The sequence below is a fragment of the Pocillopora damicornis genome, chromosome 9 (genome assembly GCF_964200805.1).
Source record: "Pocillopora damicornis chromosome 9, jaPocDami1.2, whole genome shotgun sequence".
NCBI lineage: Eukaryota > Metazoa > Cnidaria > Anthozoa > Scleractinia > Pocilloporidae > Pocillopora > Pocillopora damicornis.
Genome location: NC_142678.1, coordinates 23,369,684 through 23,383,419, shown reverse-complemented (window position 1 = coordinate 23,383,419; position 13,736 = coordinate 23,369,684). Strand labels below are relative to the sequence as shown.

Below are 13,736 nucleotides of genomic sequence, written 5' to 3'. Positions count from 1 at the left end.
GACGGCGCGTGGCTTCACTCCTTTGGTCAAATATGTTGATATAATACGATCGTGTCAGTCGATAAACAAGTTATACACTGCCACATCCGCGATATGGACGTCGCACCTATTGGAAAAGTTATTCCGCAGCACAAGAAGAAACCCCGGCGACGTGGACCACGTCTTACAGGCGTCAGCAAGCAGCGCCGCGTGGCGAATGCACGTGAAAGACGCCGGGTTGAAATTTTAAACATGAATATCCAGATATTACGACATATGATTCCTCTTCCGCCGCAGGAGAAGGAACCTTCAAAGACTGAAGTGATATGGCTAGCTGTAGATTACATCACAGAGCTCACCAAAATGTTGGATTCTGCTGATCAGTGGCAGGCTGAGCTTGAAATGTTCGATATTGACTCTTTGGATAGCTTAGATGACAGCCCTCTGTTTAATTTGGAAGGTTGGTGTTACCGGCTGAAAGAAATGGGAGGGAATGAGAGTTGTAGGCTGTTAGGTTTTAGGGTGTGTATGCAAATCAGTTGGAATGGCATAATCCTTCTAAGTAAGCCAGTGACTTTTTAAATTGACGTTTAAAGAACAATCCATTTTTAAAGGCCTTGTTAATGACTTTAAGGTTTTACCTCGTGAACGGTAATCTTCGTCTAGTTTCACAAAATATTAAGAGAACCCCTGGCTCCAGGTCATGCTTTTTCAGGAGAAATAACTCAACCTTAGGTAATATACCGACATCAGACACCATGCATAATGTTTCCCATTTAAATTAGATCCCAATTAGTGAACTGGAGCCGAAAAAGCTTAGTTTGCGGGCGAAGGAGCTAAAGGTTGTCCAAACAGTATTTATTCCGCCGTCACCTTTATGCATTTTGTCTGACAGGATCAGTACTCTCCTATTGTGCACCGTAAGGTGCAACTTATCAGATTGTTTTTTGGGGCTGGTAACAAATTGATCCTTTTCTTGTATGAAATTATGGTGTATTGAGCGTTCTCTAGTGAGGAAATATCTGCAAGAAATAGCCTGGACAAAATCAATTTTGCCGAAGTCGGCATTTTGGCTTCCCTCTGAGAGAGGCGAACCGTGTCGTGAAGTAATCACAATGCGACATATCGTAATCATTGATCTTGCCTAGTGTTAATTAGTAGATCTTTAAAATTTCTTGTTGCGAGCAGATAAACTTAACGAAGCCACAATCTCCTAGACTGAGGCTTTTGTCGAACTCCGGTGATTCATTGTCTCCCAATGTTTATCAATTTTTATGATTGATGAGCTGACATTGAACTCTCCTTTTCTTTCAGATTGTGCGCCATTGTCTTTTTGAGTCGTACGCCTTTCCAAAATAACGATGCGTCCAAACTTGATCACTGATGGGACTGATTTTCTACTTCATAGCAAGAATTTTAGTGAATGTTTGTGACACAGAGCGTTTTATCCTCACAATGAGGAATCACTGGGTGCAAATTAATGTAATGTCAATTAATTACTTCGGTCAAGTTGTTGTAAATTTATGCATGGCATGAATTTCGAGGGCACATAGGCAATACTTTATTTACTTACTTAATAGATATTGCTGTTAGAATTACACAGTTTGACTGGTACCGATATGCTAAAAATATTGAAATATTTCTGCTTGATATTCAAGCACAAAAATAATTGATATTTGGGTGTTACCCAGTAATATGTTTGCGCAGGCGCATTATTGTCAAATAAAAATATAGATCTAAGAGTTAGCGTGGGTGCCTTGTTTTTACTGAAGAATTCTGCATTCAAACTTGCTCTAAAATTATTTTTGCACCTTTACATGAAAGGAAAGCCAAAATGAACCTCATTCTGTCGGCGAAACTGGCTAATAAAAGTTGGAAAACTTGCGCAATGTTTTTGTGTCAAGGAACGCAAGGTTATCGGCTACAATCATATAGTTATTGAACGTTACCCCTGAAAACACGCCCCTAACAAGCGAAATATCGCTCGAAATAACTCCCAATTAACATATTGTTTATGAGAGGCATGAAATACCTATTCTCATTGAAAATCACCAAGCCGTTGTGTTTGGGTTCTTGATAATTGTAAGCTTCTCTGTTTGAGGCCAAAACCTCATTAAATATCGACTTCTAATATCTCCGTTCCTTTCGTTCATGTCATGAACCGGTTTTAGCTAGTGCTGTGATCGTCACAAGTGAGGCTTCCTAAGGACATAGTTAAGATCAATGAATTATTTCTTGGGTGAGCTTACGGTTTGTCTCAAACACTCAAATTCAAATTAACTTCAAACAATTCAACTTCTTGTAATATGGTAGATAAATTGATGTGTTCGTTGACATGTTTTTGTTTACTGTCAGGTAAATTTGATTTAGATTATAAACAATACTGAACTGATGCCCTGTGGAGTGTTACAGGTAACTTTCATTAAACGGCATTTGGATCATAATAGCCGCCGAACACCTCTCTGCATCTCTTTCGATCTTTTAGTTTTGCATTAACGTTGCATCACAGGCATCAATTGTGACCCGGAGAAAAACAATTCAGGAAAAATTTGAGACTGTGCAGGACAGCAACAATTTTGATCCGGAATTTTGGAAAAGGAAAAATTGAGAATCTGTGTTGTAGGGAAAGAAATTTTGTTGGGTCACATAAGCTGTAAAACTATTTAAATTATGTAAAGAAGCCTTGAGTGGTGAACTGTTTAACTGGATAACTGTTTGTATGCTCACACAGCTAACAATAGCGAAGTTTTCGTTAAACAAAAGTTGATTTATATAATCATAGCCTTGACGACAAAACCTTCAATTTACATGTGATAGGATAAAGGATTATGAGCGTAGAGTTTCCGGCGTTTTGTGTTCAATGTTTTCAATCCAACAGAAAGCTTCAAACAAGCGGAACGGATTTACGAAGGTAACTTCATCCCAATTTCTCTGCCATGCCTCACTTTTTATCGATTCTTCTTTTAAAGGAAATTGACCGGTTGCCTAGATTCATGCGAGGAAATTTAGGTAATCTGAAAAATGGAAAGTGTTGATAAAGAAACAGAATCCATGCCTCAAAAGAAAAGACCAATACGCCGCGGTCCCCGACCAACGAGCGTAAGTAAACAGGGAAGGCTTGCAAACGCACGCGAAAGGCAACGAGCGCCCACTTTAAATAACAACATCACGATTTAACGTCGTTTAATTCCTCTGCCTCCAGAAGAGAAAGAACCTTCTAAAACAGAGATAATTTGGAAGGCGGCTTCTTACTTTGGTCGATTGATGTTGTTATTAGAGGAAGAGGGAACTCAGACACAAGCAGCGCAGAAGAATGATGCATAGCGTGTGTATGATATTAAATTGATACCACAACTTTACATGAGATAATCAAAAAGTCCATGATTAATATGTCATAATATGAAAATTTTCATTTCAGTCATTTTTTTTAATGCGCAATTACTAAGATTATGATAAGTAACCAAGTTATTTTATTTTTGACAGGGAGTGTATTTAGACGATCGATCATGAGTTTTTTCCTTTTTGACCTGCAGGCATTAGGGTAGGAATTTGTACCATTCGTAATTAATAAGACTGAAACACTTGGATGGAATCATGAAAACCTCGTCATCTGTAGATTCCTCACATTCAATCGATCATGTTATCCAAGCAAATGAAGGCCTCGGATAAAATCATAATGAGTACAGATGCCAAAATTTTTTTCGATCATTTGCAAAAGGGAATTCTTTGAACAGAAGTACAGAAGCGATGTTAAGCCTTTGCAAAAAGTGGAATTGATAAAAGGAAGTGGACAAATTTATCAAGAAAAGACTATTCCACAAGGGTAAAAAAACTACAAACGTTGGTCAAAATTCTATTACACTTGAACTGTTTATAGCGGAAAATATTTTTCAACTATGCCGGTCCTTTTTTATTATATCACCTCCCTCAGAGTTTTTAAATGCTGTATTTCTCAGCTGAATGTCTCGAATGAAGCCCCCTACAGAAAATCTTTTAATCAAGGTTACAACGGTACATATAAATATTTACGACACAAGTGTGCCTTTGTGCTAAACATAGTTGGTTATAGAGCTTTTGAGCTCAGAAGTATTTTTTACCTATCAGTTCAGTGTGTGAAAGTTCAGAAGTAGTTTTTAATAGGAATAATTATTGTTTTTATACGCTTGTTTACTGTTTTGATATTAAATTTAAAAGGGCTAATTTAAAAGTTGGAATTTAGAAACAAAGTTTATGCTCGCACGTTAGATTGTGGTTACTTTGTGCAATGTATACTAGGAAGAACGTCCAGCCAACGGGTCAACGATTAGATCAGCTTTCCAACCGCAGTAGTTGAGAATCTTGTCAGTGTTTCTAAGTCGGTATTTAGTGTTTTGTTTGTTGTGGCTGAAACCGCAAATTCTCTCGGTCAGACCTAACAATCAGCGCAACTGGATATTTTGAAACAACTCCCTTTCATCAAGCCGCACAAATTAACATCTCGAAACTAAATTTCTTCGCTCTGACTGACCTCAGGCAAAGGGAATTCAATGCATTGTTGCGATGATCTTATTAGATTACTTTGCCAAAAAAAAGATGCTCTAATGTACAAAGTTTTATTTCCAAAGGATGTAAACCGGGCTTTCTATCAAGAGGGCTATGAAAATCGAGGTTAGAGTCTTACAACCTTCTTGGTTAAGATATCCATTCAGATTCTCCTATGCCGTACACATCACTTTCCTCCAAGCTTGTAAAGGGAATTTTCTGAGCGAACCACGGTAGTTCTCTCCTAATTTGTTATTTCTTACTTTTAATTGACTCTTATCTGAATTAACACACTGTATTCTACAGGAAAACTCGGATACTGTATTACAAAGAGATTGAGGCGTGGGCTTGGAAACAAAACAAAGAATGAGTACACACGTCCAATGCCTATGAATACAAATAAACTCTCTTGGTAATCAATCTATGTTAGCGAATATTCAGCCATAATTTATGAAAATGTTTGCATAAACTTCGGGAAGTTTAAAGTGCAGTGACTGAAGTCGTATTGTGATACGATCAAGTTTATGAAACTCTTCGGGAACGTTCGAAATTGGATTACGGCAATTGTATCGACAGAGGGGAGGGAAAGGGAGACGGAAAGGTGGCCTATTCCGCGAAAAAAGAGACCCCAGGCTTAGACATAAAACAAATGTATTAAAACTAACATGAGGAAAAACCCCACTCCTTAGATTAATTTTGATTTTCAAGTTATTGTTCTGTGATGTCTGGAAATAATATTATTTCACTTTCTCACGGGTAAGACTATTTTGGGTCCTAGTTTGCTTTGCCGGAATATACCACAGAAGAACATATATTTTCCCTTGATTAAAGAAACCCACCAAAATAACTGAATGTTGTGAAAGCTGACCCTAAAGCAACAAATTCGAGAGGTGTAGATAAGGTGATAATTACAATGGCTCGGAGGTCTATGTTTCAATTGGACGTCACGGCATCGTTTAATGATTGTCTTGACAAGGTTTTCACCAGCTCTGTCTGGAAGAGAACCAGGATTTCTTAAAGCACGAGCGGAGCAAAATCTGAAAAGGAAAAAGCAAAGAGGGTTTAGTCTGGCGAAGTGAGTTTCTTAGTTTTAGGTTTGTTTTGGAGATAAGATCATAAAACGAAGAGCCGTCATACAAGTTTACCGAAATGAGCTCCTCGTCCATAAAGATGAATACTAAGATAATACTCGGACAGATTTTGAGACTGGACAGCGTCCGTGGTTTCAATCCTTGCAGAATGTCTCTTTTCATCAATAATAAATGGCTACCTGCGAATAGGCGCAGATATCTAGCAAAAAAAATATCTAAGAGGTGGGGGAAAGGGTTTGCCTGGGATGGAGTAGCGCCTAATCCAGAAGGACTAATGCTTCAGAAAACACAATAGTCGCCAGCCTTTCAGCTATTAATACTTAACCAGTATTGACAGATGTGCGTGTTTATCGGCACAATAGGCTTTTCGTATCAGCTGAATGGGTGCAACCTTGCTCAAAGAGTCGATTACAATATCACGACAATTGAGTGAGACCGCGCAAATGACTTGAGTCTTCAAGAAAATAAAACCAACAGCGCAGCGTAGGCGTGTTAGTTCAACCAGATAAGAAAAAAATGACCCTGCAGGGTAAGGATTAAGATAGTAGGTCTCCAAAATTTTGGAGTTTTATCAAATTTATTCGTCTAAATAAAACTGCAACTCCAGCCGAAGAATCGTAAATTTATGGATCAAACAGCAGACCACAATATAGATATCGGGGTCAAACCTTTAATAATTCATAGTGAACGAAAGCAATTTATCACGTTGAGGGTCATATACATTGCACCTACCGTCCAGTTTAAAGAGACTGTCAATATCTATACCCAGTAGTTTATCAAAATCCAGGAAGGAATCCTCGTCGAAATTATCTGAGCTTTTTGCATCCTGCAACATTTGTGTAAGGACATCAATATATTGAGCTGCAAGCCATATAACTTCTGTCTTCGTTGGCTTTTTATCTTGTGAGGAAAGTGGTAACAAACTTTTTAAAACTTCAATTTCCTCATTTAAATTCTGCACCCTCTTTCTTTCTCGGGCGTTGGCCATTCTGCGCTGTTTACTGATCCCAGTTAAACGCGGACCACGCCGCTTTCTCTTCTTTTTCTCCTCATTGAAAACCGCAGCTTCAAGCTCGTCAGCCATGGCTGTAAATGAAACCTGTTTGGAGTTATGACTTGGAATAAGTCCTTTATATAAAGCCCAGCCCGTATTGGTTTCACCTGTCCGTTTGCCGGATGCCTGAGCCTTTGAAGTGGAGTGGAACTGAGAGATAAAAACATTACTTATCACTAGCCTTACAGACATAGACCGCCCTCGGAGATGTTTATATATGAAATGACATACCCGTCGAAAAAAAAAATCGCATTCTTTTCAAGCAGGTTTGAAATTTTGACTAGGAGCGAGTGTTTTTACAATCCATACCTTATACGTTTCGCGGCGGCGCTTGATACCAGGGGATATTTGAGTTGAATGGGGCTCAAAGATAAAGAAAAACTTATCACTGTCCTCACAACAATAAACGACCGAAATGTTTATTAATTAAACAAAACAGCGGCCCAAAAAAGACAGTCATTGAATTTTTCTATTCTTTTTTGGAATCATCGTTATAAATTCATAAACATTATTTCGCTGATTTTTAAAATTTATTTCAAAACGATACTTTTCTTATTGAACAGACTTAATTCCTTTTAATTCGTCGTAATGAGCCGCAGAACATTCAATTCTTATCAGTTATAAAAACTAACTAGTGATTTTTTTAAACAGCTTATTACATTTAAATGATAAATGCAAATGTTTATAATCTTTAGGACGCACTCGTCAGCAGAGAGAATGGAAATCAGAAGGAAAGATTGTTAAGATGACACAATTACTTTCAGTCGCATCAGGCAAATTTTATTTTCGTGACAGAAAATCAGTTTTGAATAATGTTAGCCAACTTTTAAAACTTAATGTCTTACCTAAACCTCTTGCAATAAAATTTTGCAATGTATTAACCCGCAAGGATCTTCGACACACTGGCGGCAATCGAGCCAATATTGTGTTAATTAACACCCTTATAATAACATAGATTGGGAATGGACACTTATCTGCCCGAAAAAATATCCATTAGACTTCAGGCACAGAAGCGTTTGAAGAATACTTCCTTTTATAGGCCCTAAGGTTGTAAAAAAAAAAAGAAAAAACGCGGACAGTTTTGCAGCTTGCTGCGGGTCTCAGCCAAAAGGGTATAGCTTTGCCTGTAGCCTTGCATGTATCTTAAGGTGGGAAGTCCGCGTTTGATAGATGCGGCTTGGAATTATTTCAATTTAGACGCCATAAAAGGAAACAGAAAAGGGTATAGATATTTTAATGCAAAATTTGAGGGAAGCGACGGTAGTATCATGGCCGACATAATAACAATTGTTTTGGTTTTGGTCCCGGACTTTCAAACACTGATTTTAGAGTGTCGCTAGCCTCGGATTAGACGATTTTCCTTGCACTCCTTTTATAATTCTGTAGCCAATAAAGTTTCGGGTCTCTTTCACCCCCGAAAATGAAATCTTCCTCGTAGACCCGAAACGTATTTGTCACTCAAAGGATAGCACACAGGATTACGTCAGGATTTCGAGCTGGCAGAACGGAGGCTTGGTAATATCCAAAAGATAACTTGTAAGTATGCACATCTTTCCAAATAAATTTCCCGGACAGCTGTCACCTCGTTGTCAATCCACGTAGTGAGTTGAAGTCTGTAAAAACATTAAGGAGAGTTATGAGAGTTACATGGACGTGCTCCAGTGCAGTGAATGGCATTTGGAAATGTACAAATTGACAATTTGGATCCTAAAAATAACTGAATATAATTATTCATCTTCCCTGCCGGTTGAGGACACAAACCATATATTTAAGCCACCCTGTCAAGCAGTGTTGTGTGTTTTTTTTTGTTGTTTAGGTTTAGCTAAAAGCCTCCCGCAGGGACACCAAGCGTTCCATCTACCATCAAAGAAAGATCATTTTCTTTCCGAAAACAGATCAATTTCTCACTGAAGAATCCAAAACATTTAGTGGGCTTCAGCTGGAAGAAAAATGCCTTTTTTGTTTATCGGTTATCCTAGGGATTTATGGAAAGTCCTCACTAGCTACTCACACCAAAGTCCAAGCCGAGAGAAGGTAGTTCCGATAAGACGGGCCGGTCACTGCATTTGGAAGTGACTGGTTAGCAGTGGTCCTATGGGACATGACTCGTGTTTTACAAATTCAATTAACCATTTTAGTAGTGTATCTATCAGAGTTAGACCACTTTAAAACCTGTCCGCTACTTATGATGGCTACACGTGCCGGGCATGCCGACAAAGTTTTAAACATTGACTTTGATGAATAAAAACTTTTAAAAAAGGTAACCCTTTATGGTGTAACTACTACACCCTATTGATTGGTAACTATCACGTTCACCCGTTCATTTGCAATAAAAACGGAAGAAAAGAGTCAGTTCTCAATTCTTGTTGATGCGGTTGACTCGAGTAGACAAGCTTTAAATTATCTACTTTCGTAAAAATTCTCGTTGGACCTCCTACGGCGAGATTGTTATAATCCAAGTTTCGATCTAAAGCTGGGTTCTTAGTTGACGTGATTTATGAAGAACAAAGCTAACACAAACAATTTATAAAAATATTCGATATAAGAATATAGGTTGAGCGTAGGATAAAATTCTCATATTTAGTTAGCCAACACCTCAAATGCATATTTAACTATACAAACCTACGTTTGAATTGTTCTTTTGTTTCTTAAGGTAAACATTTTTGCTTGAAAGATTCATAACAACCAAATACCTTATAAGCATGCGTTAATTTTAAAGTTTTAGATTAGTTGATGGTTGGCTAAAGGAATGACCTGTGATCTGTAAACTCTGCGGTAGTCTACTCAAAACACGATCACTAAAAACATCAGAAAAAAAAAGTCGGCGGTGCGTCAGTGTGTCAGCAAAAGTTCCTGAAAATAATGAAATATGCCTCCTTCAACTGTAGAGCGATGCACGGACAAAGAAGACTCACTCCGAAATTGCAAACGAAAGAAGCGACGCGCTCCAAGATTAACTGGGGTTAGCAAACAGCGAAGAAAAGCAAATGCGCGGGAAAGAGATCGAGTAAACATCCTGAATAACTATATTCAAGTTCTACGAACTTTAATTCCTCAAACACAGAACAATTACAGGGTTACCAAGTTTGATGTCATAGTGGGTGCTACTTTGTACATCTCGCAGCTTTCATCCATCTTGAAGGAACAAGGAGTTTTGGTTGGCAAACGGATCGAAGACGTTCAAGACCCTAAAACTGAGTTATCAGCTCTGCAAGAAACGGAAACCTGAACACCCCTTTAAGACCTCAAAGTTTACAAACTGTGATTAACTCCAAATTAAGCCGAGATTTTGAATTGCAAAAGTTCAAATGTTAGTAATCTTAGATAACCAGTTATTGATTTATCTAGAAGATAAAATAACGCGTTTTACTGGACTTAAAATTACAACTTAGAGCAGTTCAGCTTCTGACGGAATTTCGTTTAAGCCTTGTTCCACTTTTGTTTTGCTGTTTACCGACTTCTTAACAGCAAGAGTCAACAAACTCTAATAGCCTCGATACAGTGCATTCAAAGCCTCTTTTCTAAGCTAGGCACAACAATGTTGTATCACCGAGAGATGAAAATAAACTCAGTACAGTTCTCATACCCATCTACTTTTTGTGTGTTGAGTTTCTTTTGAATTCTTTAACTTTTACAAAACTTAAGACATGTTTGAATGATTTACCAAAATACAACTGATAAGAGTGAAAGCAATCATCGATGAAAAGATTCTTTTCAAACAACAATGTTTCCCTCAGGCGAGAGGCGATGTCTATTTTCATTCATTTTTATTCATACATCAGAAAAGTATGTACCAGCTAAGAAAGGCAGTTTTTATGAATATTGCTGACGATTACCAAGTTTTTGCTCCTATTTCTTCTGAGAAATCTGATGCGAAACTATTCATTTAAATTTTTCAGCAATTATACTTTATCTTTTCAATTTTGGAGCAGATTAAAATGGTTCCTTCGGCTTCTTTCAAAATCAGCCAAACGTAAAACCCTATCACAGATAAGCCACAATTTGAGCCATAACTTATACTTAAATTATTAGTTGTTATTCAAGTAATAATCTTCGTCCTTGACCCGGTCTAAGACAGGGATTTATGACTTTTTCCGTCCTCAACCAAAATCTGAGAAAGATAACGGATTAAGGAACGCAAATATACAGTTACACATTAGACCGGAATGTGTTTTGAGAGAGTTTGAAATTCTTTACCCCCCAGTTTAGTTTTTGGCAAATTACCCGCTGAGAGAATAAACTCGAGCAATGCATATTTTTGCAGAAGTTGTTTCGATCCGTTTAACGAACAAGGACTAATAAGAAGAGATTTAAATTTGAGCTTTCACGGGGCAGAGGTTTTAAAACAGTTAACACAGATACCAAAGGTGAGAAGAGTATGCATTTGATTTGCCGAAATGCTGCTCTAATAGTGATTAACCTCTAAGTCATTCGCCGTTAAATTGTATGTTGTTTTGCTGGCACGCACAGTACAAATCGTTTTGACTTAGTGCGTGTGCTTTAGCAATCAAGATTTCAGATCAAATAGGCAATATATGTAATCTGATAAGCCATCAGTTTTTGCACATCCCGAATATATTTTTGCCAAGTAAATTTCGCAGCCTTCGCCCAAAATATTTTAAACCAAAGGTCGCATTCATATTCTCTTAATATTCAGTTCAGGTAAGACAGGGTACAAATATTTGCATGTTACGATTTCTAAGTGACATCTCATTTTTTATTTGACTGATATTCATAACCTGCTGTAAGTTTACAGACCAAGTAGTCTCGTTCTCTGCTACAATTAGAGATACTATCAAAATGCATATCGGTAACTTCTTTGTTCATAAAAGCAACTTGGCCCAGAGATGGCCGCAATTACCAAAGTTATTGTTCGGGACAATAGCTTATTGCGGTAGGTACTGAATAACACGTTTGCCCCCCAAAGTTAATAACTGAGATACCGCGGCCGGATGAGATGAAATAACTAATGTATATCGCGAATCGCTGTTGCGACATTGTTATAGTATAAAACTCTGTATTGTTTTCTTTTTGAGTGGAAAGCAGTGTATGTACTTTTACATTTAGTTGATTTCACTACAGAAAGGAGCAATTACGTTTGGCTGTTTCCAGATGGATAGCTCTCGAAAACCTGTCGATAGTCTGGCGAAATCTACCGAGCAATGCCGACAAATTAAAAAAAAAAACCGAAAAATGGAAATCTACGATCGAAAAGCGCCGAGACAAACTCTAACAACTCTTCCTAATTAATTCTATTTATGACATGATTAGGATTAAAGTTGCAAGCAGAGCTTGCTATTGAGCAATTGCGGTTATGGAGGTTTTATTCCATTCGATGTGGTTATCCGGTTCCTAAGAAATTCGAATTAACATTACCGACTGAGAAACACAGTTCTTAACATAAACTTTCTCGCAAAACGTACAGATAATCAAAAATTTCTTAATATTCGATTTTTGTTGGGTGCACTTAGTGTTGACATAGCATGGTGTAGGGTAAAGTAAGCTTTTTTTCCTTGAAATTGTTTGAGTTGGTACAAAATTAGATTTCTCACGGCAAATATTTCATTCACAAGCAAATACAACAGGGCTGTTTTATCAACAATGAAAAGAATAACTTGTGACTGATAACTATGGGGTCCTGTCGAGAGTATTTAACTGAAATGATTTTGTACAAACAGGGCTTAAAGATGGTGAATTCACTGGCAAGTGTTGGGGTCATGCACTCATCTGTGTGTAGCAATTACAAGTTTGATTCACCGGCTTCAGTGCCTTCGTCGCCAGCTCAAGCAAAGAAAAAGCACAAGAGACGGGGACCAAGACTTACAGGAGTCAGTAAACAAAGAAAGTCAGCAAACGCAAGAGAGAGGAATAGAGTACAAGCTATCAACTGCGCCTTTGAGACTTTACGCGATTTAATACCTCTACTTCCAACAGAGAAACGGCCATCTAAGATAGAAACAGTACGACTGGCTGCACTTTATATTCATCATCTCACAGAACTGTTGAAAAACAATAGACAATGTGAGTCGACTTTAACGAAGCCTCAAGGAAAAAGCGACGCGTACTTAGTTACAGTGAAAGAGGAAAGTTCTTCTGATTCAGATTTTTGAAACTAAAATTTGACATACAGTAAACTTGCTGCGATCTAAAATTTTCTTCAGTCTTGAAGAGTTTAAGTAGGATAACAACAGTGACGACAATTTCATTTGTCCTCAATTTTACCTTTCCATAATGGAAACATTCTAAACCACGCTACTGTGGAATGTAAGGGTATTCTGCATGTTATGCAGATAATAGCGGATGCGCGAACCTCTGCGAAGATAATCAGACCCTTAGGCGTGCAGGTTTTTCAGTTAAAACAGGTTCATTTAGAATGAAAAGAAACTGAGCTGTTTATAGACAGCATATATATATATATAAATTCCTCAAATTAAAAGAGTTGTACCGAACTCTGACTTCAGTTAGTTGTGTGTTCCCATTTTTCCTTGCGGCACAAAACAAGTGACCCTCCCTCAGTTTACTCATTATTGAGTAGTGCCACTTCCTTGTATAGTCATAAACTGAGAGTTATAATGTTACCTCTATCTTCTAAAGAGTAACATTATAACCCCAAAGAGTTATAATGTTACCTTCATGTTTTATGTCTCAAGATTCATTTTTCTCCATGGTTTTAAAAATCTTGCCGGGTCAGCATGCCTTACTAAATAGCTCTAAAGGTCAGGGTTCAGGCCTAGGGGAGGTCATTTTGTTGTATTCTTAAGCTAACAATGCCTGATTCCACCCCAACATGATCCGTGTAAAGAGACAGATCAACAAACTGAAAGGGAAACCCGAGGAAATACTGGATTGGTTTCCTGCAATGCACCGGTATCCTTACCAAGAAGAGACGAAATACCTTTGGTTGCTAATGCTACTGAAAGAGGGATATGCTTCCAATACTTCCAAAGAATAAGGCACATGGCTGGTAATCAGACCTGCCTATCCAGTTGTTGTTTTGGAGCCAAACTCTTTTACACCTCTTAACTAGGAAAACGGCCCACAGAGCTATCTCGAAAAACCACGGACAGCAGAGAAGGGAAAACAAGAAAAGC

At 37.9% G+C, this 13,736-nt stretch overlaps 3 protein-coding genes across 3 annotated transcripts; 2 read left to right on the top strand and 1 right to left on the bottom strand.

The window, feature by feature from the left end:
• On the top strand, window positions 1–1,719 carry LOC113675915 (transcription factor ATOH7). The gene is made up of 2 exons (XM_027192522.2): window positions 1–439; window positions 1,294–1,719. Exons 1-2 carry the CDS (start codon window positions 94–96, stop codon window positions 1,314–1,316), a joined length of 369 nt encoding a protein of 122 aa, XP_027048323.1. The 5' UTR covers window positions 1–93; the 3' UTR covers window positions 1,317–1,719.
• A 3,542-nt stretch (window positions 1,720–5,261) lies between these two features.
• Window positions 5,262–8,293, bottom strand: LOC149040782 (uncharacterized). The gene is made up of 2 exons (XM_089183435.1): window positions 6,324–8,293; window positions 5,262–5,537 (listed from the first exon to the last, which is right to left on the bottom strand). Exons 1-2 carry the CDS (start codon window positions 6,835–6,837, stop codon window positions 5,515–5,517), a joined length of 537 nt encoding a protein of 178 aa, XP_089039561.1. The 5' UTR covers window positions 6,838–8,293; the 3' UTR covers window positions 5,262–5,514.
• Window positions 8,294–10,881: 2,588 nt separating this feature from the next.
• On the top strand, window positions 10,882–13,094 carry LOC113675874 (transcription factor 15). Its single transcript, XM_027192474.2, has 2 exons — window positions 10,882–11,012; window positions 12,324–13,094. Exon 2 carries the CDS (start codon window positions 12,333–12,335, stop codon window positions 12,753–12,755), a length of 423 nt encoding a protein of 140 aa, XP_027048275.2. The 5' UTR covers window positions 10,882–11,012; window positions 12,324–12,332; the 3' UTR covers window positions 12,756–13,094.
• Window positions 13,095–13,736: the final 642 nt, after the last annotated feature.

What these genes read in the sequence shown, in the direction of transcription:
- LOC113675915 (XM_027192522.2), top strand. Translation starts at nt 94, where the DNA reads ATGGACGTCGCACCTATTGGAAAAGTTATTCCGCAGCACAAGAAGAAA. An exon ending in CCCTCTGTTTAATTTGGAAG is followed by an intron (nt 440 to 1,293) that starts GTTGGTGTTACC and finishes CTTTTCTTTCAG; the next exon opens with ATTGTGCGCCATTGTCTTTT.
- LOC149040782 (XM_089183435.1), bottom strand. Translation starts at nt 6,837, where the DNA reads ATGTCTGTAAGGCTAGTGATAAGTAATGTTTTTATCTCTCAGTTCCAC. An exon ending in CAGTCTCTTTAAACTGGACG is followed by an intron (nt 5,538 to 6,323) that starts GTAGGTGCAATG and finishes TTTCCTTTTCAG; the next exon opens with ATTTTGCTCCGCTCGTGCTT.
- LOC113675874 (XM_027192474.2), top strand. Translation starts at nt 12,333, where the DNA reads ATGGTGAATTCACTGGCAAGTGTTGGGGTCATGCACTCATCTGTGTGT.